This window comes from Telmatherina bonti (genome assembly GCF_933228915.1).
Source record: "Telmatherina bonti genome assembly, chromosome: 15".
Classification (NCBI taxonomy): Eukaryota; Metazoa; Chordata; class Actinopteri; order Atheriniformes; family Telmatherinidae; genus Telmatherina; species Telmatherina bonti.
Genome location: NC_136613.1, coordinates 13,274,489 through 13,295,407, shown reverse-complemented (window position 1 = coordinate 13,295,407; position 20,919 = coordinate 13,274,489). Strand labels below are relative to the sequence as shown.

At 37.5% G+C, this 20,919-nt stretch overlaps 3 protein-coding genes across 3 annotated transcripts; all 3 read left to right on the top strand.

Annotated features, from left to right (window-relative positions):
* Nucleotides 1-1,286: 1,286 nt before the first annotated feature.
* Nucleotides 1,287-7,173, top strand: upf3a (UPF3A regulator of nonsense mediated mRNA decay; the record flags this gene model as incomplete). Its single annotated transcript, XM_079254658.1, has 10 exons — nucleotides 1,287-1,421; nucleotides 3,289-3,395; nucleotides 3,496-3,602; nucleotides 3,881-3,979; nucleotides 4,124-4,234; nucleotides 4,351-4,406; nucleotides 4,493-4,651; nucleotides 4,773-4,906; nucleotides 5,312-5,612; nucleotides 6,985-7,173. 10 exons carry the CDS (start codon nucleotides 1,287-1,289, stop codon nucleotides 7,171-7,173), a joined length of 1,398 nt encoding a protein of 465 aa, XP_079110784.1.
* Nucleotides 7,174-10,902: 3,729 nt separating this feature from the next.
* On the top strand, nucleotides 10,903-12,912 carry p2ry8 (P2Y receptor family member 8; the record flags this gene model as incomplete). Its single annotated transcript, XM_079254521.1, has 2 exons — nucleotides 10,903-11,195; nucleotides 12,213-12,912. The coding sequence occupies 2 exons, from the start codon at nucleotides 10,903-10,905 to the stop codon at nucleotides 12,910-12,912; spliced, it is 993 nt and encodes a 330-aa protein (XP_079110647.1).
* A 1,395-nt stretch (nucleotides 12,913-14,307) lies between these two features.
* On the top strand, nucleotides 14,308-20,323 carry asmtl (acetylserotonin O-methyltransferase-like). Its single transcript, XM_079254657.1, has 14 exons — nucleotides 14,308-14,418; nucleotides 14,752-14,883; nucleotides 14,978-15,025; nucleotides 15,121-15,185; nucleotides 15,285-15,349; nucleotides 15,611-15,719; nucleotides 16,068-16,413; nucleotides 16,486-16,719; nucleotides 18,101-18,263; nucleotides 18,385-18,572; nucleotides 18,690-18,822; nucleotides 18,931-19,071; nucleotides 19,193-19,315; nucleotides 19,803-20,323. Exons 1-14 carry the CDS (start codon nucleotides 14,326-14,328, stop codon nucleotides 20,006-20,008), a joined length of 2,046 nt encoding a protein of 681 aa, XP_079110783.1. The 5' UTR covers nucleotides 14,308-14,325; the 3' UTR covers nucleotides 20,009-20,323.
* Nucleotides 20,324-20,919: the final 596 nt, after the last annotated feature.

The following is a 20,919-nucleotide window of genomic DNA, read 5'->3' as shown; positions in this document are numbered from 1 at the left end:
TCTGAATGAATTAAATATTTTTATTTAATACTTTTTTTTTCATAGTTGAATGTTTTCAGACAACAAAATCTTAACACTTATCAATGAAAATCAAATGTATCAACCCATGGAGGTCTGCATTTAGAGTTGTACTCAAAATTAAAGTGGGAAAAACACACTACAGGCTGATCAAACGTTGATAAAATCAACAAGTCAAAATGAGGCTCAGTAGTGTTTATACACACACACACATATATATATACATATATATATATATATATATACATATATATAAATATATATACATGTATATATATATATAAATATATCAAACCCTACATTAAAGACCATCCTCTCGTATGTCATAAACAGGTTCAGGGGAGGAGTGAGGTGTCACAGCCTTAGATGAAAACGCAACTTCTCTCCCATCCTATCGGGTTTTCTGTTCACTAGAGACCAGTCGTGGTAACCTGAGGAGAGATGGGTTGTACTCCTTCTAAATCGACCGGTGTTTACAATCACAGTCGGGTCTTCGGGGACCTCGACACCTGCTCCACGTTTGTCCCCAGCCACAAGAATTCCGTGTCCACACCTGTGAGACTCGGGCTGTGCGTGGAGACCAGCTGTGGAAAACAAACTCTTCTCAGTGGTGAGTTTGGGGGCAGCTCGTAAAAAGTAACCCTTCTAGATGCATTAGAAAAGATTTTGTGTCTAGTGCTCGAAAAGTATGATCATAATTTATTAAATATATTATTCAGGCCACGGCCAACAGAGTCGTTCTGAACTCGCAACTCGTTTTCCCTTTTTGACGACTTCGTTTCGTTTACTTCTCTTCAGTTCCCTTCCGTGATATCCACGGGCGGTCAGCGAGCCAGTCATCTCATAATGAGTCCTGCAGGTCTGTGGACAACTACACGGCTCCCGGCAGCTCTTCCTGCATGAAGCCCGACCCGGGACCCCCATAGTGCTTCTGATGGATGTGGAACCCCTTAGACTCCATACAAAGTAGCACTGGGTTTGGATTATTGGAGTGGACGACTGTTTATCCCACATTGAACAAGGACTAACTGTTTATGTTTGTTTGTTTGTTTGTTTGTTTGCCAACAGCTATGTTTTATGAAATTATTTTGAAAAATAAATGTAATTCAGGATTTTATTTTAATAATAAACACAAAAATACATATGTCACATCTATACACTTCTGAGAAACGAACAACCTCGTCTCTCTCCTCTCGCGAGATTTGGTTCCTCTACCCTCGCGAGAACAGAGTAGCTTAGCGCCAGCGAGGACAGGGAGGTGGAGAGAAATGAGGTCTGAAAAGGACCCGATGACCGTGGGTAAGGAGAAAAGTGCCGTGGAGATACAGTTTAGGGACATCCAAAGAGAGCAGGAAAACATTAATCCCAAGCAGAAAGAAGAGAAGAAAGAGGTTTTCACTAAGGTACGTGGTCGAGCTTTTTGCGTATGTCGCATTGTTTATGCTGCGTGTAAAACAGTCATGGAGGAGGGATGCGTTTCAGCACCGCGGACAGCGACAGGAGCTGGAGCCCATCGCTTTTATGAGATGTCAGACTAACTATTACGTACTCTGAGTTTAAATGTCATATTTCCTCTGAAGTTGGGCTGCTTTCGTTTAAATGTTGAGCTGACATATAACCTGCAACTTAAATTTCCATGATGTCCGAAGGAACGCAGGAGACTGCAACACACGATTCACATGCACGGTCTGTTGACATGTATCACACACAATGGCGTGTCTACAAAACGTTTTACAAAATTATAAGTTGTTTATCATAACTGAAGTGGCCCCAATAACCCAATTTCAAATTAAAATCTGTCAACAGCGGTGAATTGTTTTTTATTAATCATCCAGACGCTGCATTAATCAATAAAGTACAAAGAGTTTGTGTTTAATCATCTTTGTCAGTATTTATTCAGCTTAAATGATCCAGATGTGTTGAAGCTGAGAAACATCTCACACCTGGAGGTTAGGGGCCTTCAAGAGCCAGAATTGTACATTCCAGCTATGTCCATAAACAAGACACAGTCAAGTCATGAGGTGATATTTACATTACAGTCATAAAATGGAGCCGACATTTAAGTTTTGTTAGGAATTAGCTGGACCACACTGTTTAAGTGCTGCTTTTTGGTCAACTTTGGTAATACTGATGCAGAAAGAGCATTTCCAAGAAGCAATGTGGTGGGACTGGTATGATATGACTGACATGGGTATTCATCAGTAACCAAATCTGCAGCTCATTTTCTTTTAAGCAGATTTGTGATAGCTTTCCCAACACTGGCTGTAAGGTTGTAAAAATTACTTTTGGAATATTCTAATTTCGCTGAAGTTTCCTTCTCACTGGAAATAACAAAATGTAATTTTTACAGTTTTAAATTGTGCATATTTAATAACTTTGTCAAATTAAATCATAAAGCCTAGCAGTCTCTGGCTTTTCCTAAAACTACATGACCTTTCATTAAACTACTTTTAATATTTAGAATGTAAAGAACAGAGGAAGTATGATCATTTCTACCTATGTCTGCCATAGTGCTCTATTTCACTGCACAGAATTTGTGGGGTTTTTTTTCTTTTTTTTTTTTTTTTTTTTTTTGGTTTCCCAATGTACAGGATCAGATTATGCAGATGTGTAGAGGGTGGTTTGCAGAGATGGATAAATGCTGGATTTTACACCGTTATGGACTTTGTAGGAATATACGTCCACATAATAAGAATAAATGTCTTCTTCATCAAGAAGTGTACTGAAAGCCAAATCTGCAGCAGACTTCACTTGGAACCCCCCCCCCCCCCCCCCCCCCAATAAATAAATGCAATAAATAAATTATCTGTATCTGTTCCAGGATCAAGATGAAGACATTTTTTTTTCTTTTTTCTTTATCTTTTTCAAAGCAAAACATAAAAACTTTGAATTAAATGGTACTGATAGTTTATCACTCAGTTTCTAATGAACTAGAAGGCCAACATGGACAAGTTGAAAGCATCTGTATATAATCCTGTATAAACAAAAGGACATATGAAAATTAAGAAGATATTACATGAATATATACTTATATCATCTGCATTTTACACTTTCCGACATGTCTTATTCAAACCCCCCATAACAATCTAAAACTGTGCTGCCTCGGCTGTACGCGGAGACAAAAAAGGGAAATGTTATGTTTTCTGTTGTGGTCTCTTCAGAATAGAGTGTTTAAACCTTGAAGCACCTTTATTGAAAAAAGTTTTTTACAGAGTAGTTGCCTTTGCATTTTGGTGATCAGAAGATGAACGTGTGAATGACTGTTTCCAGGTGGTGATTCGAAGACTCCCACCTAACCTATCAAAGGACCAGCTAGAAGAACAACTTAGTCCACTTCCATCTTATGATTATTTTGAGTTTTTCCCAGCAGATCAAAGGTATGATCAGTTTGTTGTTTTTTGGTTTATGATGCAGAAAATGTTGTTGTCTATCCAAGTAAATATTTCTGACTTCAGGATGTTTTGTTTGTCTTCACAGTCTCTATCCTCACCTGTTCTCCAGAGCTTATATAAGTTTTAAAAACACAGAAGATATCTTGCTGTTTAGGGATCGATTTGATGGCTATGTCTTCATTGACAACAAGGGTATATATATATATATATATATACATATATATATGTATATTTTAGATATATATAAATATATTTAATTTCCTTCAGACTTTTACTTTGTTGACAGTGAATGTTGGCATGGAGCTCATCTGTTTTACTGTATGAAATACAAACAAAAGCATGTTTGTTTTGCAGCTACAGGTTAAAGTTCATGAGCACAGATGAAGCTTTGGCACTTGTGTTTCCATTGTTACTGCTTGGAAGTTGGTATGATAGATAATGAAATGCCTTGTATGTCAATATTCACCCAGGCCAGGAATATCCTGCAGTGGTAGAATTTGCCCCTTTCCAGAAGATTTCCAAAAAGAAACTTAAGAAAAAAGATGCCAAAGCAGGAAGCATTGAAGAAGGTACTAATACCCAGAACATTGTGATCGATTCCTGTATAAGTACATTTCTAAATGGGTTTAGGCTACAGAAAGAGTCTATATTTAGATTAAATATGCTTAAGTTTACTTTGATCTTTACCCCATATGTCTGTGAAACTCACTCAGACCCAGAATACAAGCGATTCTTGGAGAATTACTCCTGCGATGAAGAAAAGTCTATGGCAAACCCTGAGATTCTACTTGGGGAGATAGAGGCCAAGACCAGAGAGCTCATAGGTACATATACAGATTACTATGCAAACAGTGTTTTTCTTTTTTATAACAATAAAAAAAGTGAATTACAATCACTCAACCAAAATTATATTTATTTCCCTTTTCATGTCTGTTTCCAGCCAAACGGACTACGCCACTGCTGGAGTACATCAAAAATAAAAAAATTGAGAAACAAGTGAGCAAAATTTAAAAAAAGACCCACTAGTAAGTGTTTCAAATGCAAAAGAAATCACATTCAACATGTGACATGCTTCTCGGCAGAGAATAAGAGAGGAGAAGAGAGAGGAGAGGAGAAGAAGGGAGCTGGAAAAGAAACGGCAGAGGGAGGAGGAAAAGAGGAAGAGACGGGAGGAGGAGAGACGTAAGCGAAAAGAGGCAGACAAACAGAAGAAATTATCTGAAAAAGACATTAAAATTAAGGTAACATTGTCACTACAAAGCTGTTTGATCAAAAGTTGTTGGTTTTTTCTTTGAGTGGTCTGGCAGCATGAAGATGTGGACCTTTTTTTTTATTTTGTTTTGATTTTATTTGTATGTGCAGCTCCTGAAGAAGAGTGACAGAGATGATGATGTGGATTCAGACCGAATAAAGGACAAAAGCGACAATGGAGAGGCAGACAGAGGCAAATGGGAAAAATCTGGAGGACAGCTGAAATTAAAAGAACACAAAGAGAAGTGAGAAATCTTAAACTGTTCATTAAACACTGGGAAATAGTCTCCAGTTCAACTTAATTCAACACTCATTTGCAATGGAAAAAGAGTAAATTGTACACATTAACATGCTCTCCTAAAATACTATTGTCTGGATGTTAATGTATGTCTTTTGGCAGAGGAGTATGAAACATCTGCAACAAAATATTATTATAATTCATAAATTCCATTTGAAATAACAGAGTGTAAAACTTTTTACAACAGATTCAGCACACACATAGGATACTTGTTGTTTTCTTCCCACTAGTAAACTCTAACAAACCTGAAAGTGAACCTAATTATGATGTGATGCCAGTAAATATAATCGTAACAGTTATTTCTATTTATCGGCTAATATGTTGTCTTTGCAATCTATACTCTGACCACTAGAGGTCAGCCTGAGAGTGACAAGGAGCAGAGAGAGCAGCACGGGCGCAGGCAGAGAGATAAGGATCACCGAGGAAAAGACGACGATAGGAAACGACAGCAGCATCACTACGAGTTTGACAAGTTCATGCGCAGGAAAGATGAGACCAAATGGGGGAAGGGCTACTGCCAGGATCGTGCCAAGAAAGAGGGGCATCATCATAACTATTCTTACTGTCCTGAAGGTGGAGACAAAATGGGAAAGGAGGATAGGGATGACCTGAGTAATAGGAAGGAACGCCTCCGAAACAAGGTGAGCGAGAAGGTGAGCATGAGATTGGGAGGAGGGGGATTTATTTGCTTTTCATGATGTAAACTTGTGGTTATGTTTCAGACACCGATTTCACAACATGTTGCTGGTTCCTGCTAATTATGCAAACATTGTTCACGTTCATTGTAGGTGAAAGAGTCTTTATTCTGCTGTTCTTCCAAACAAGCAGTACTTTTCAGTCTTTTTCCCGTCCTGCTGTCAGGGGTAACATACTGACTGAGGCCTGATGTAGCTCTTGGTTTTCTTGCAGCAGTCATAGTCTGACCTTGTTGAACTTAGGACTGGAAGCTGGAACTGGAACTGGAAGCTTGAATGTTTTCAACAGCATTTTTTATTGTAGAATGACACACTTCAATTTGTTGATTAATCAAATGCATTTGAAAAACAGCACCTGAACTTTTTTTTCCACCTTAAATGTGCTCTGATGATTAAATTGAATAGAGTATGTAAAAATGGACATAACTACCATAATATCACTAAGTGATTTAAATTTGTTATCTACCTCATAATTGGTTGTTTGAGCCTGACATTTATTGCAGAAGGATCTGAATGAAGCCACTGCACACTCATGTACACTGGCACTACCTGAATCGTTTATAACAATAGGCCTTCATACAATTCAGTTTTATGGGGTGAAAAATCTACTCCTGTTTAGTTATAATTTACTGTGATGCTTATAGAAAAGAAAAACTACAGTGTTGTCAACTTTGTAAAATAAAATATATATTCTCAGAAAATTCCATGATGTTTTTTTAACCTTATTTTACTTGTATTGTGTAATTGTGTGTGAATGCCATAACATTCAGTTGGTGAATAGCTGCAGTTTTACACCACAGTGCATCATGAATATGACTGCACCGACGCACCGTGGCAGTCGCATTGATTGTTGACTTTGAATTTACCAAAAGACAAGAGAATGAAGATACTTCGTCATCAGTTTTCTGCGTTTGTAACATAATAGAAGTCATAAATTATTTTAGAAGAATAAATGTTTCAGCCTAGCCTTGGAGGACATAATTCCTCTCCTCCTCTATTTTTCTCACAACCATGCAACTACTTTCCATTGCCAGATTCCAGCGTGCACAGCCCGAAACATGCACTACAAATAATTACAACCCTGTTAAGAAATAGTGGTGGTGTTCCAGTGTTTGTGGGCTAAACACAGGCAGTGGTGACAGACTTCCTCTGATACTTAATTTCCTTGTGTTAGCAAAATGGAGAGTTCTTTCTAGTCCAGCTCACACTGGGATTCACTTCACACATAAGTCAACTAAACGCAAAGAAGAAGTGTGGATACATAAACTGTAGTACATAACCCTTGCACTGCTTGTCTCTCTGATGTCCCTGCTCTCTTGTGTCACCGCAGGACCGCCCGGCCATGCAGCTCTATCAGCCAGGTGCACGCAACAGGAAGCGCATGAGCTCATCCAGCAAAGGCTACGACTGCATCCCCGTGGGCCACTCACCCGAACGCAGAACAGAGCACTGTTATGAAACTGTCAGCATGGCTATGGGACTAGAAAGGGGGTTTGAAAAAAGCAAAGATGAACTGTGAGTCTTGATGTTTTGAGGAGCTGAAAAGAGAATAAATAATATTCAGCTTTTTTTAGGGTACGCTGGTTAGTTTATGTATCATTGGGCTTTGAGGTCTGAGGAATACGGGCACTTCAACAGCAAACAATCCTGGCAGTTTTGTTTAGTATTTTGTTTTTCTGTAGCATGAGCATTAAAATCATGATAAGAAAGACAAGCAAATAATGGCAACTATGAAAATCATGGTGTAACAATGAACATCTCTTCCTTTTTCTTTTTTGTCATTTTTCATGTACTTTCTGAGTTCTGATTGACAGGTTAGTATTGAAGCAGTTGTTTTAATGTAATTGCAACATGTACGTTGACTTTTGACACAATCAACACGTGAGGCAGTCCAGTGTCATTACCTCTGGTCATGATTTTGTGTTTCCCTTTTACAGACCTTTCACTTCCAGCAGTAGTTTACTGGCCTCATCCTCTTTGAGAGATCTTCTTTTTAAGCCTTTGTAGCGTCTTCTGAAACTGGATGGGTTTGATGGTCTTGTAGATTTTATAAAACTAAAAGCAGAAGTATATAAAGTAGAGGTAGAAAGTAGAAGTCCTGTCCGGCAGCTCTTTCCAACAAGGCACTGAACCAGGTGAATTTAAGTAGCTCAACTCTACTGCAGGTAGATGAGCCTGTTAGTAAAAACACCTGTTCTAAATGCATCGGTAGATCCAAAAACATGGCAGGACTTCTACTTTATTTCTGCTTCTACTAGTTTATAACCTCTGACTACAAGTAATAAAAGACGAACAATCAGAGAGTGGATATAGAAACTGCAAGAAAGGAAATCATCATCACATCCTACCACATGTCTGGATAACTAAATAAGAGTTGATTGAGACATCAGAGTTTTATTTAAAGTACTTTTACTTGTGTCTTACAATCAGTCCATGTCATTCTAAGGTGTCACATAAAATACAGTCTATTTTGTGAGCCAAGCTTTGTACACAACCAACCACCATGAGCCAGGAAGAACACATCACTTTCTCTGCATTTCTACGAACCATTTCCTAAACAATAAATATGAAATTACAAAGTATAACACCAGCTGGCGAGATTTTTTTTTTAATGCTGTATGGGTTTTTATTAATGTTGTTGAGTAAAAGTATCAGAAAAGTTATAAATATGTATAATATAGTTATCATGCCTTATGTTAATTTTGCATGTGACCCAACATTTCTCTGTCACTTTTTTTTTTATTTAATTTGGGATTTTTTTTTTTTTTTTCCTTTATGTTGTGAGAAAATAAAGCTCTACTGATAAAAACAGATTCAAGAGTATTTCAGTTGTGTCATTTCTCTAAATAGTTGGGCAAGGCCCACACCACACATTGACAAATGAGAAACATGAGTCAGTTACGGTTACAGCAGTAGTGGAAAAAACAATGTCTTTTTGTGTGGACATGCTCAGCTGTAACTTGTGTTACTGCTCCTTTTTTCCTAAACGAGAAAAAAAAAAAGGAGAACTTACAATTAGTCAGTTCAGAGTCAATTAGTAGTGAAATAGGAGGGAAGGCAGTGTCTTTGATGATGTTTTTGATGGCTGAGATTAACCCTTTAAAGTTCACACAAAGGAAAAAAAAATCATTTTTTCTTTCTCTTTAGACAATAATAAATGTTTCTTAAGGAAACTGTTGAGATAAAAGTTAATTACAGTAAAATGGTTAAAAATTTAAAACAGCAACAATTACTTTTGGTACTATTGATAGAAATGGCTCAGGCAGGTTTACTTCCACAATTCATGACAGTTACTGAAAGATTTGCACTACCACACAGTGATCACGTAACCTGTCAGTCACACTTTCACCCAGACAAAGCAGAAATCTCATAATCAACAGGAAGCCAGCAGCAAAGAGCACATGCTCCACGAAATCTTAAATTCTCACTTCACTTTAACAGATCACGTTCATACAACACATGTATAAGTACACAAGTAAAAGTTTAAGTAGACTATTTGATGTATAGAACAGTGTGTTTGCTCTGATCCTTTTCTCATTAGTCTTGTTTCATTTTCATATGACATAATCACTGGTATTTCTTGTAAATCACATCAATTATGTAGCTGCTAATAACTGAAAGTGAAATCAACACCCACTGATATACTGGGAAATCCCAAGAAAGATTTTGTGGGTTCTCTTTTTTGTTCAGGTGTACTAAAGGCTCTTTCTAGCACTCTGCCACGCCATCTTGTACAGTACACAGGAAATTTTATCATATAAACTAATAATGATACAATTTATCACTGTCTGTCATGATCAATCTACCATATTAGGATAAACAAGACACTAAAACTGAATGTGTACATTTGAGTAATCTCACACACGTGTTTAGTTAGGGAAGGCAATGTGCCACCGGTTGTATCTGACTGAATGTAAGGTGGCCGTTACTACAGTTAGGAGTATGAAGGATGTCACATGATGCATTTCCTCTCTTTGGCACTGTAACATGTTCAAACCCAATTTCCTTTGCAGCCTCCCTCAGCAACACAATTCGTGCCTTTATCTGTAACCGACACTCATTTGCCCACATGCCTCATCGAACACTGTGTTCACAAAGGTAAGTTCCCGATGACTTTTATGAAGTTTTTAACTTTATGATTTAATCTTTTTTCCACTGTTAAAATAGCTGTGGTGAAGTACTATTGGCACCACGTGCCCGTTTATTAAACTTTTATATTTTTCCTTTAACTGGGGACATAGTTTAGTTAGGAGTTGTAGTCGTAATACAATTTAAAAGATCCAACATGACTAAAAGAAAGCAAAGAAAATATTATCATTATCTGCCGGGTTGGACTTCTTTTTTTTTTTGAACAGGAAACATGTTTAGGGCATTGTGGTCATCTGAATAAAGAGCAAGACATAAATTAAAAACTGAAATCTTCTTTTAGAAACTACGATTCCAAAATAAGATTTGAAGGTTTTTTTAGGGGTGCCTTGGAGTTATTTTCTTTTTGTTTTTGACAATGTAGCTATGTGCATCACTTCTGTTGTAATAGTGTACTCTCCCTTGCTGAAAAATTACACACAAATGAATGAAGGGATTCAGAGAACTATTTTTACACATTTGACATGGCTTGTGGTAATCACCTTGATTGTAACACTATTTCTACCATATGCCATAGAAAGTGTTTGCATTTATCATCTGTGAATAAATTCTTTTATGGAGTCCAGTTAACTTTCACTTTTGCATGCATAAACATTTGCATGTACACAACATCATTTAAGACTTTTAGATAATTCACAGAAGCAGGTGTGAATCTTGTCCCTAATTCATTTTTAAAAAAGTAAGAAAATGGAATGCAGTGTGACAGGTGGTGCACATTACCACAACCCAAGCATGTCGTTTTCCTGTGTGAAAACCTCACCCAGTCCATGTGCTCTCACTCGCACGAAAACAACAACACAGAGCAAATGAGCCACTGGAACAAGTACAGTGTCATTTTCACACTTTGAATTCACAGCTGCAGAATATATCAGGATAACCAACAGCTCATTGCGGGGTTTTTTTTTCTTTCCTTATTGCTTTAGATTTCTGATATTTTTCTGCTTTTTCATTCAGATATTACAAAACTCAATACAAAACAGTAAAGATGTGCATGACATTGCTTTAGTTCTTCCTTTATCTTTTATTCTGTGGTTCTAACAAACTTCTTTGCCTCTTTTTTAACTCTGACACACAGGTGATAAGAGACTATTTCCATCCAACCATGACGGGAAATTCTACTAGCAGCCACCTTGACAATGCCACAATAGCTCTTTTTCAAAATGTGGAAACCAGCATTGTCATATCTGTTATCTATATGATTGTGACGGCCGTTAACCTGTCAGGAAACGGTTTGTCCATGTGGCTTCTCCTCTTCCGCACCTCCCCAAAGTCTCCAACCATCATCTTCATGATTAACCTCACCCTCACTGACTTGGCTCTTGGAACTGCCCTGCCCTTTCAAATTTCCTACCAGCTTCAAGGATACCACTGGAATCTGGGGTCAAAGATGTGCAGGTAAACTTAATGAATGAAGGGACTCACTGACTGAATAAACTAGCAAAACATCCACCATCACACACAGGATGCAACAAATGTATTTTAGCATTTGTTAAAGTTGCCAACTTGCAACCTCATAAAAGCAGAACAAACTGCAGTGATTTCCTGCACCGGAAACATACATTATTTGGCACTTGAGCCCCAATTAAATCAGACTTGGTTCATTTAAAGCTGGGGTAGGTAATGTTGGGGAGCTTTCAAGATGTGCAAGTGGCCCCCTGTCTTGGCTGCTCCCCCTCTGGTTTTGCTCCTTGCGTGATCCAAGGCTTTTTTCTTACCAAGGAGGTAATGTTTTTATCTGTTTGTGTTCAAGATAACTCAAAACGTTATGGACGGATTTTAATTACATTTTCAGGAGTTGTTGAAAATGTGAAAAAGAAGAGTAGACTACAATTTGGTGGTGATCCGGATCACCATTTGGATCCAGGACTTTTTTTAAATGCTCTGGCAGAGGTTTGCTTTTCTAGTTCACACCTTTTTCCACCAATGGTTTTCTGTTTCTCGGCTGTTCAGCGGGAGGAGGCAAATAAACCGAACTGGGTCGGGAAATCCTTCCTGCATTTTCTCAGCCGTAAAGAAGCTTACGAAATATAAGAAATGAACAACTCGGCCCGAACATTTTGATTGGTCAGGGATTTTACAGATTTACAGTAAACTGAGATGTTTAACTATATTTCTTATTGTTCATGATTTTAAAATGTATAGACTGCTATCAGGATGAGGAACCACTTCACACAGAAAATAAAAAATGTCTCTGAGCAAGATTACCTACCCCAGCTTTAATAGCCTCATATTTGTACAGATAATCATTACTGACTTTATCCAGAGCCATGACAGATGTTTGCACTTTTTCCAGTCTTTATACAAAGGAAACTTTCAACTTTGCCTTGCTAAGACTTATCTGAAAATGTGAAAGAATATTGTCTTCTTTGGCAACATTTCAGTTTCTATAACCTTGTTTGTTTCCATTTGCAGTTTCATGACCATGGTTTTCTACACCAACATGTACTGCTCCATCCTCACAATGATGGCCATCGGCATTGACCGCTACCTGGGCATAGTTAGGCCCATGCTGTTCAGACAATACAGGCAGAAAAAGACCATTGCTGTCCTCAGCTGCCTCCTGATGTGGGCTTTGGTCCTTGGCGTTCTGTACCCTCTCATGACCACAGATCTGACCTTTGACGTTCCTGAACTTGGGATTACCACGTGTTTCGACGTGCTGAAGAAAAACATGCTCCCCTCCGTGTCAGCTTGGGCAACTTTCCTTTTCGGCATGGTGTTCATCCTCTTCCTCTTCCCTTTTTGTGTCACAATATTCTGTTATATCAATGTCATACGCAGTCTAGCAAGAGATTCAAAGACAACCCAGAAAAATAGGGCAATACGCCTAGCTGTCATTGTTCTCCTGGTTTTTGTGCTCTGCTTTGCTCCCAACAACATTCTTTTGTTGCTTCACAGTGTCCTAAGACTCTTCTATAACAAGTCTGTTTACATAGCGTACAAACTGTCTCTCTGTTTCAGCTGTCTGAACAGCTGTCTTGATCCATTCATTTACTATTTTGCTTCAAAGGATTTCAGACAGAAGTTGAGGGAGATTATAAATCTGCAGAGCCTGAGTAGTGCAGACTCAATGAAAATGGAAAATAAAGAGACTTTGTATTCTGGACAGTGAGATTTCAAATATTACAAAAGAGCATCTTTTTACTTCAGCAGGATGAAAGAAAAAAATAAGTTAGCAGGAAAGAATGTAAGCATGACATGGTGTTTTAAGCTCTCACAACATCACTTCTTGATCAAGATTTCAAATACATTAACATGACGGAAGACAAAAAGGAAGATGGAAAGCAGCTGTCTCACAGCCACCAGAAAACAATTCTCTAATTTCCTTTCCAGTTTAAAGGAACAAACACATTTTTTATTGATTTCATACACATTGACCAAAAGTCTTTTCCTTCCCCAAATATGTAGCATGCAACGACTTAAACTAGTGTCAATAAAACTTTTTCTTTGTTTGCCAAATCTGCTCACTCCAACCTAATCTTTCCACATTTTATTATTATCCCATTAAAAATGTTTTTGTAAAAATGGCTATATCTTATATTTCTTATGTGTAAATGGATAGCATTGATAATGTCTTTTGACCTTGTATTTTTTATTTGTATATATATATATATTTATTAAAGCTCTTTGAATATTTGCATTTTTCTGTTTTGTTTTCTGTTAATACATAATTTTTCTTCTTCTTCTTCTAATTATCATTATAATAATTATTATTATGGTTGTTGTTGTTGTTGTGTAGTTATATTTACGTCAGTCCACACGGTCGAGGGCCACACACGTCTGCCTCTTTTTTTTTTTAAGCCTCGACCGCTTTAGTAGACCCGCCTCCAAATGACGTCATTACGCACGCTGCCTTCCGCAGTTCGTCTTGGCTAGCAGCACTGTCACTACTGTTTCCCTTTGAGTTATGCAGGTAAGAAGTAGATTCTCTAAAACTATAGGAATGGTGTCTGCATTAATATAAAAACACAATTAAAGTAAATCTAGTCCGTTTTGGGTAGATTTGCAAACAAAACGTTGCACACGCCGTTCACGTGTAGTTGTAGGAATTTGCTAATATGAATTGGTGCTGCTAGCCGTCCCACATGTTTGACTGCTGCGGAAAACTGTCTTTATGCTTGATTTTGTGGGTTTAATATCACCTGCTGATAAATATAGTGGGATTTTCAGTGACTCTCAGTGTTAAATTGTGTTTTTTCGGGGGTACTTTATATTATAAATGAATTTACTCAGCTGGGGAATGTCTAACATTGCCTTCAGTATTTCAGTGTTCTTTGAATGCATCATTGTGTTTGCATAAGTGTGGACAAGGGGCTACATGTGACAATTATTTCAAAGTGACAGTCAAACTATTTGCTTGAAAAACTTGTTTGTATTTTGTCAACCAAGCAAGTACTTCAGACACTTAAAAAAAACTTTGTCTTTTGCCAGACGAAATCTGACTCTTTCAGTTCCTGACACAAATCAGGCCACATCTGTAATGTTTAACCTTGTTCACTTTCAGGAGTCAGATGTGAAAGTCACAATGGTCTTGAACCCAGTCATTTCTAAGCTTGCCGGTAAACTGGTTGTGCTGGCCAGTGCCTCTTCTCGAAGGCTGGAGATACTTCGTAATGTGGTTTGTATTTTTCTAATTAATGTAATTGAATGTACTGTTGTTTTATTATAACAGCTGTACAACATGTTTAATTGGTAGGATGTTATTGTAAAAACTAGTTATATAACAACATAATCCCATTCCCATTTATAAGGGATGTATGTATAAGTAGACATATATACATTTTTTGTCATACTGAGGCTCTATAAAATGATGCTTATACCATATATAAGACACCCTCTTGTAGCTAATTTGATGGATTCAAGTTGTGGTGAATCCATCAGAAATGATGTACCGGTACATGTAAATGGGTTTTCATAATGTAATTTCTTTTTTTGTTTTCTTATATGTCAGGGTCTGCGCTTTGAAGTTGTACCATCATGGTTTAGAGAAACCCTTGATAAAAGACTTTTTAAAGCACCTCAGGAGTATGCTGTTGAAACAGCCAAGCAGAAAGCCCTGGAAGTGGCCAGGAGGATGCCATTTGTGAGTTTAGATTTTTATTCTTGTGTATAATAAACACTTGGAATTCCTCAGATGTATAATACCAATGAGCATATTTTGACCTCATTTGCTTTAGAAACACCTGAAGACTCCAGACATCGTAATTGGAGCAGACACTATTGTGGTAAGATCATAAAACAAGTCAGATTTTGCATTTGTAACATGAATTTAATTAATTTAAACATTTTCTATTCCTTGTGACTGTTGTCGTATGCGCAGACTGTAGATGGCATGATTTTGGAGAAGCCGGTGGACAAACAAGACGCATACAGGATGCTGTCAAAGTTGGTATAACATGCAGTTTTGTAATTAACATTAGAGACAGGAGGCTTGTAGACGTCTCCTAACTGCTTCTCTCCACTATCCTTATTTTTATTCTCCAGGCTAAGTGGTAAAGAGCACAGTGTCTTTACTGGTGTCGCTATCGTCCTCTGCCATGAGAAAGAAAGTAAGTCACTGTTCTGTCACAAAAATATATCTCTCTTCTGTTCAAGTCAGATGAAATAATCCTGTTGACAGTTTTGTTTTAATTAAATTAGTATTTAAAATTTTTTACAAAGGTATTCATAAAGAAAAAGGAGTACTCTGCAAAGCGTCATTTTTATACCAGTTTCTGAAATGTGTACTGTAGATGATTTTTTGTATTACATGTAGTATTTCCATCAGAGAAAACCTTTAACTTCCAAACTTGTATGACCCTTTGCCCCAGATGAAGAAGTGGATTACCAGCTGATAGACTTCTATGAGGAAACAAGGGTGAAGTTTGCTGAGCTGTCTGAAGAAATGCTGTGGGAGTACATCAATAGTGGTGAACCCATGTGAGGGTGAAAATTTGTACGGTCACATCCATTATTGAACAGCTATTGATCACTCTTTATGTAGTAACTTGAGTAAGCAGTCGATCGATGAATGGTATTTAACTGATTATGAGCTTCACAAACCTGTTGCCTTTTGGACTTTGATACCTGAGTTTTGTATAGCTGTGTTTGCCTTGTCTGATCTAGGACAGCATGTCTACGCACAAAACACATAGACTCAGATCACTTAGTGTTCTTGAGGAATGACTCTACAAGAACATAGTAAAAAGATTTTGTATTGTATATTCATGATTTGATGGTGAGTGCTGTACATTTAGTGAAATGGAATTTTTTCAATGTCTGTGTCAGGGACAAGGCTGGCGGCTATGGCATTCAAGCTCTGGGTGGCATGTTGGTAGAGTATGTTCATGGGGACTTCCTCAATGTGGTTGGTTTTCCCCTCAACCACTTCTGCAAACAGCTTGATCTTATTTACAACCAAAGATCATCCATTTCCGGCGAAAAGAGTCAATGTGTAGATCAGATCCACAACGGCAGCCATGGCAACTCAGGACTAACTCATCAGCCACCCACTTCGCAGTCTAGCGACAACTGTGAAGTCCATGGTTCCTCATCCATTCCCAGACCCAACAACCTTTGTTCCGATCAGTCACACCACAGCCAGCACAGCCCTTCAGACAGTCCAGTCCATAAGGTTAGTTTTCCTTATTAAATCTCTCACTTTCTGTCATTGATGAAAAGAAAACTGACCAATCTCCTCTTACAGGTAAAAAGAAAAGATAATGAAAGTGAAGTGAGTGAAAGTTCCTGGACATTGGTCAACAGCTTGTCTAAACATGATGGCACAGAGGCCAGGGACTCAGAGACTGCAACATCACCACTGATAAGAAGTAGAGGAAATGTGACTGAGCCCAGTTTAGCGGCGCATGAAGACAGTGAACCTCAAAAAGAAGACTTGGAGCGAATCTGTGAATTATGTGATGGGTTCAAAGCCTCAAAGGTAATTGGATTTTCTGTAGCGTAAATAAGTAAACAAGTGATGTGGTTTATTGTAAGTAGAAAATTCACGTATAAAGTTTTTTTGTGATGGATTTGGACAATTATTGGTTTAAACTCCTAAATATTGTTGTTGTGAAAGGGACGGATATGTACTACATGATTTCTTGTTGAGTTGCAGTGCTCTCTGTTGTCTTTCCTTGTTACCGAGCAACCTGAAGATGACCACAAGACTTCCTCACAGAGATTACAGAAGAAGATAACAGGGTCTACATTCTTGCGCCTATTTCTATACCTGTAGGTTTTCAGAGGGAAGAGAGTTAAAATGCACTCTGTTGATAAATTAGCATAAAAATTTAACCCAGAATTAATTTATTTTTTCTCTCGATCTACAGATAAAGTGTTTCTTTTGCTTCTGATTCCAACATAAAACCACAACATAATATTTAGAGTTCTACACGCCCTTTTTTTTATGCCACCTTTTTCCCCTCAAGCACACCTTTGGTAATTGTTGTCTGTAGCTTATCCAGATGTTGCTTTGTATATTGACCTCCAAAACCAAATGCCATACAAGCTTTTCTTCCAGATGGTATTTTTTTAGACTCTGTTTGTGCAACAGCTCTGAGGTGTGTGATGTTTTGCTAACACTGATGTCATTTTGCAGCATCCTGGCAGCCATGTGTGGATTTTTTTTTTTTTGCCTTTGTGCCTTGTTGATGTGCAATCTATTGTAAAAGTTTAATCTGTTTTTTTCAAATACGGCCTCATTTACAGATCCCCTCATCTTACATTTCTCACAGACACAATTTTGAAATAGCAGCAATCAAAAACTAACAGTTCCATTCTTTATTTTCTGCTTTACATATCAGAACCTGCAAGTTGGTGCCTTTTAGATGTTACAAATGCAAAACAGACATTTTTGCCCATTGAAATTTGACTTTTTAGTATATAATATTATATATTAGCTAACTCTTATATGTTCACTTTAAACAGAAAAGGGCATCCAAAGGTTAAACTTTAGATTGAACACTAGTTCACAAGTCAAAGTGTGATCTCGTATCTGCGTCCAGTTCCCAAATACAGCAATGATGAGATCCCACACAGTTAACATACCTATTTATTCAAAGGTCTATAAATTTAAAAGACATACTGATATTGATTTTCATACTTGACTCTCTAGATAATATGAATTGTCCCTTTATTTTATTTTATTTAGTTTTTTTTTACACAATATTAAATTGTTTCTTTAGAAATATCAAAAATTCCCACCCTAGTGGAAAACTGGAACCAGAAAAATCCTTTTAAGGAAGTCAGCCTGCCTTCCATCCAACATCTTTTCATTTTGTAATCACTGCCCCACTTCTCTCTTTCCAAAAATCTCCCAGGCATTGTTTACAGCATCCAAGTTGCGAGTGTTTGACCTGCTGCACAGCAAGTCTGGGCTGGATGCAGCACAGGTGGCCCAGCAGATCAAAGCTTCTATTAAGGGGACTGAATGCTTGCTGGAGGCTTGTGTGTCTCTGGGACTGCTGAAAACCAAAGAGAGAAGTCAGTCATCTCACTGTTCTTCTCATAATTACATAAGAATCACTTTTTTTTTTAGGTATTCTGCAGGAAACATTTAAAATTAAAATTATGATGAAATGTTTGATGGTGTGTTTACTGTCAGCATGTCCAAGGCCCGTGTACAAGAACACAGATCTGGCCACACGCTTGTTGAGGTCAGATGCTTCATTCTCATTGCATGGATACCTTCAGCACTGCAACGACACACTGTGGCCCCTTTTCACTCACACTGAAAACGCTGTGAAGGAGGGAACCAGTCAGCGCGAGAAAGCCAAGAACGTCACGTGTCAGGTGGCCATCTCAATGCTCACTATCAGCGGTAGAAGTGGAATACTTCACCCTTTTTTTTTTTTCCTTTGTTTTCTTTCTGTACTTTCAGTATATTTTACTGTCTGTTTCTGGAAACAGGATGCTGTCTGTGACAGTGAAGAAGTCAAGCTGAGATTCATGAAGGCCATGCACGGTTATGCAAAAGTCACAGCAAAAGCTGTGGCAACAGCGTTTGACCTCTCCAGTTATAAAACAGCCTGTGATCTTGGTGGTAAGAATAAAAAAACAAAAAAAAAAAAACACATACACTTTTAGTTATATTGGGGAAAAAGTGGAGGAAAGTCCACTTTTTCAGTTTTTTTTTTTTTTCTTCTCCCAGGATGCACTGGTGCCATGGCGTATGAGTTCACTAAAGCTTATCCTGGACTTTCTGTAACAGTGTTTGACTTGCCTGCCGTTACGGAACTGAGTGAATATTTCCATCCTCAGCATAAAGACAGCAGGGTGTTATTTGTGGCAGGTCAGTTATCAGGTTTATCTCTGATAATAATTTCCCCCTAATTATTAATGTTCATTTATTCACAGCTATTTCACTGCTTATGCTGTAACTGTCTCATCGGTGCTTCTCGTTGGATTAACAGGAGACTTTTTGAAAGACAAATTACCCAAAGCAGATTTGTACATCCTTGCAAGAATTCTGCATGATTTGACTGATGAAAAACTTCATATTCTGCTGAGTAAAATTGCAAATGCATGCACACCAGGTAAGAATCTTCTGTTGTAGTTTTTTTCCTTTTACAATTGGTTTTAAATAAACAATGAGAAGTTTAATAAATAAAATAACTATATTAGATTCAGTTTGCTGATTTTTAATTCTGCAGGGAAACTGTTGCTGCAACTCATACTGATTACTTTATAAATTAAAATGATATCAAATTAAATTAGCCGCTGCTTTTTCTGGTTTCAATACAAAAAAAAACATCCTGTGCTTTAATCTGTGAGACCTGATTGAAATCCACTGCTGTAGATTATTACCAGTGTTCAGCTGAGATAAAAAAAAAAAAGATTAGTAAAAAGGAAAAAACAGTTGTTCAAAAGGAGCAAACAAGTTCACAAGCAAACCAACAGACCTCGTTGCTAACATAAAGCTTTATTCTTTACTTAAAGCAGTAAAATGCCACGTGATGAGTGGGAACAAAAACTCCCACCATGCTTTAAAGTTGCATGTTTGCATATACTTTGTGCTGCTAGGCTGCGGTGTCCTGCTGAGTGAGATCTTTCTGGATGAAGACAGAAGCGGTCCGAGTCGTGGGCTGCTGCAGGCCCTCAGCATGAGCGAGGGGAAACAGAGATGTGCAACAGAGTACAGTCTGCTTTTGAAGAGCCACGGATTCATCACAGCACATGTCAGACACACAAACAACCTCCTGGATGCGATGCTCTGCATCAAAGCATGAATGACAACACCATTAACTACACTACATTAAGGTCCTATAATTTACTTTGTTCTGTATGTTGTAGGCAAAGCTGGCCAGTATGAAAGATTAAGGAAAACAACAATTTTATATGTAATTTTGTTATAAAAAAAACAAACAAACAAGCTCTTAAGTGTAATTACTTCTGCATTAACTTTTTTTTTTAATGTAAAAAGCATTTTAGCCTTAAAAAAATCATGATATTGAAGTAATGTAAATATGCTTATTTGTAAGGATGATGTCCAGTAAACACTTGAATCTGCTCTGGCTTCGGAAAATATGAACTAAAAACATCAGCAGGTCCCTTCAGTGAAGTTCTTGTAGTTCCATTAAAACGTCACATGTTGATCAAGCTTGCCAAGCTTCATTGTTTTTATTCATTTAAATGTTTTATTGAACTTTTGTTTGCTTAAATTGACTTAAAATGTGAAGAAAGAGGCAGGTCTCTGTGGCATAAATAATTTAATAAAAAACTTGATTTGATCAAAAACTTGATCCAAGGAGCCCTATGATGGGCTGAAAACATGCAAACATCCTCTCAGCTTGTAGACCCTGGAACAGACTCCTTTATGAAATAATCAGTATAAACTTGTCATTATGTGCCCATCTTTCCTTCAAATAGGAATATTGTAGTAGTGTCTTTTGGATTTTTAATCCAGAATGACTTTAAATTTCTTTTAGAGCTCATGTCTTTTCTTTTAGACATCATGTCCAATGATGAGTGAAATCTGAGATATTACATTCTCTGCCAGTAGATAAATAGTGGTGGTATGCCTGCATCAGCAATCAGTCAAAATAATATTAAAAGTAGGATTTTCTTTTTTTAAATATGCAGGTAAAATCGGCTCAAAACTGTTTTCTTTCCAGTGCTCGAGGAAAAATTCACCACAAAG

Coding starts and splice junctions, on each gene's coding strand:
- asmtl (XM_079254657.1), top strand. CDS start 14,326: ATGGTCTTGAACCCAGTCATTTCTAAGCTTGCCGGTAAACTGGTTGTG. Junction 15,720..16,067: donor ATCAATAGTGGTGAACCCAT/GTGAGGGTGAAA, acceptor TGTCTGTGTCAG/GGACAAGGCTGGCGGCTATG. Junction 19,316..19,802: donor TGCAAATGCATGCACACCAG/GTAAGAATCTTC, acceptor TTGTGCTGCTAG/GCTGCGGTGTCCTGCTGAGT.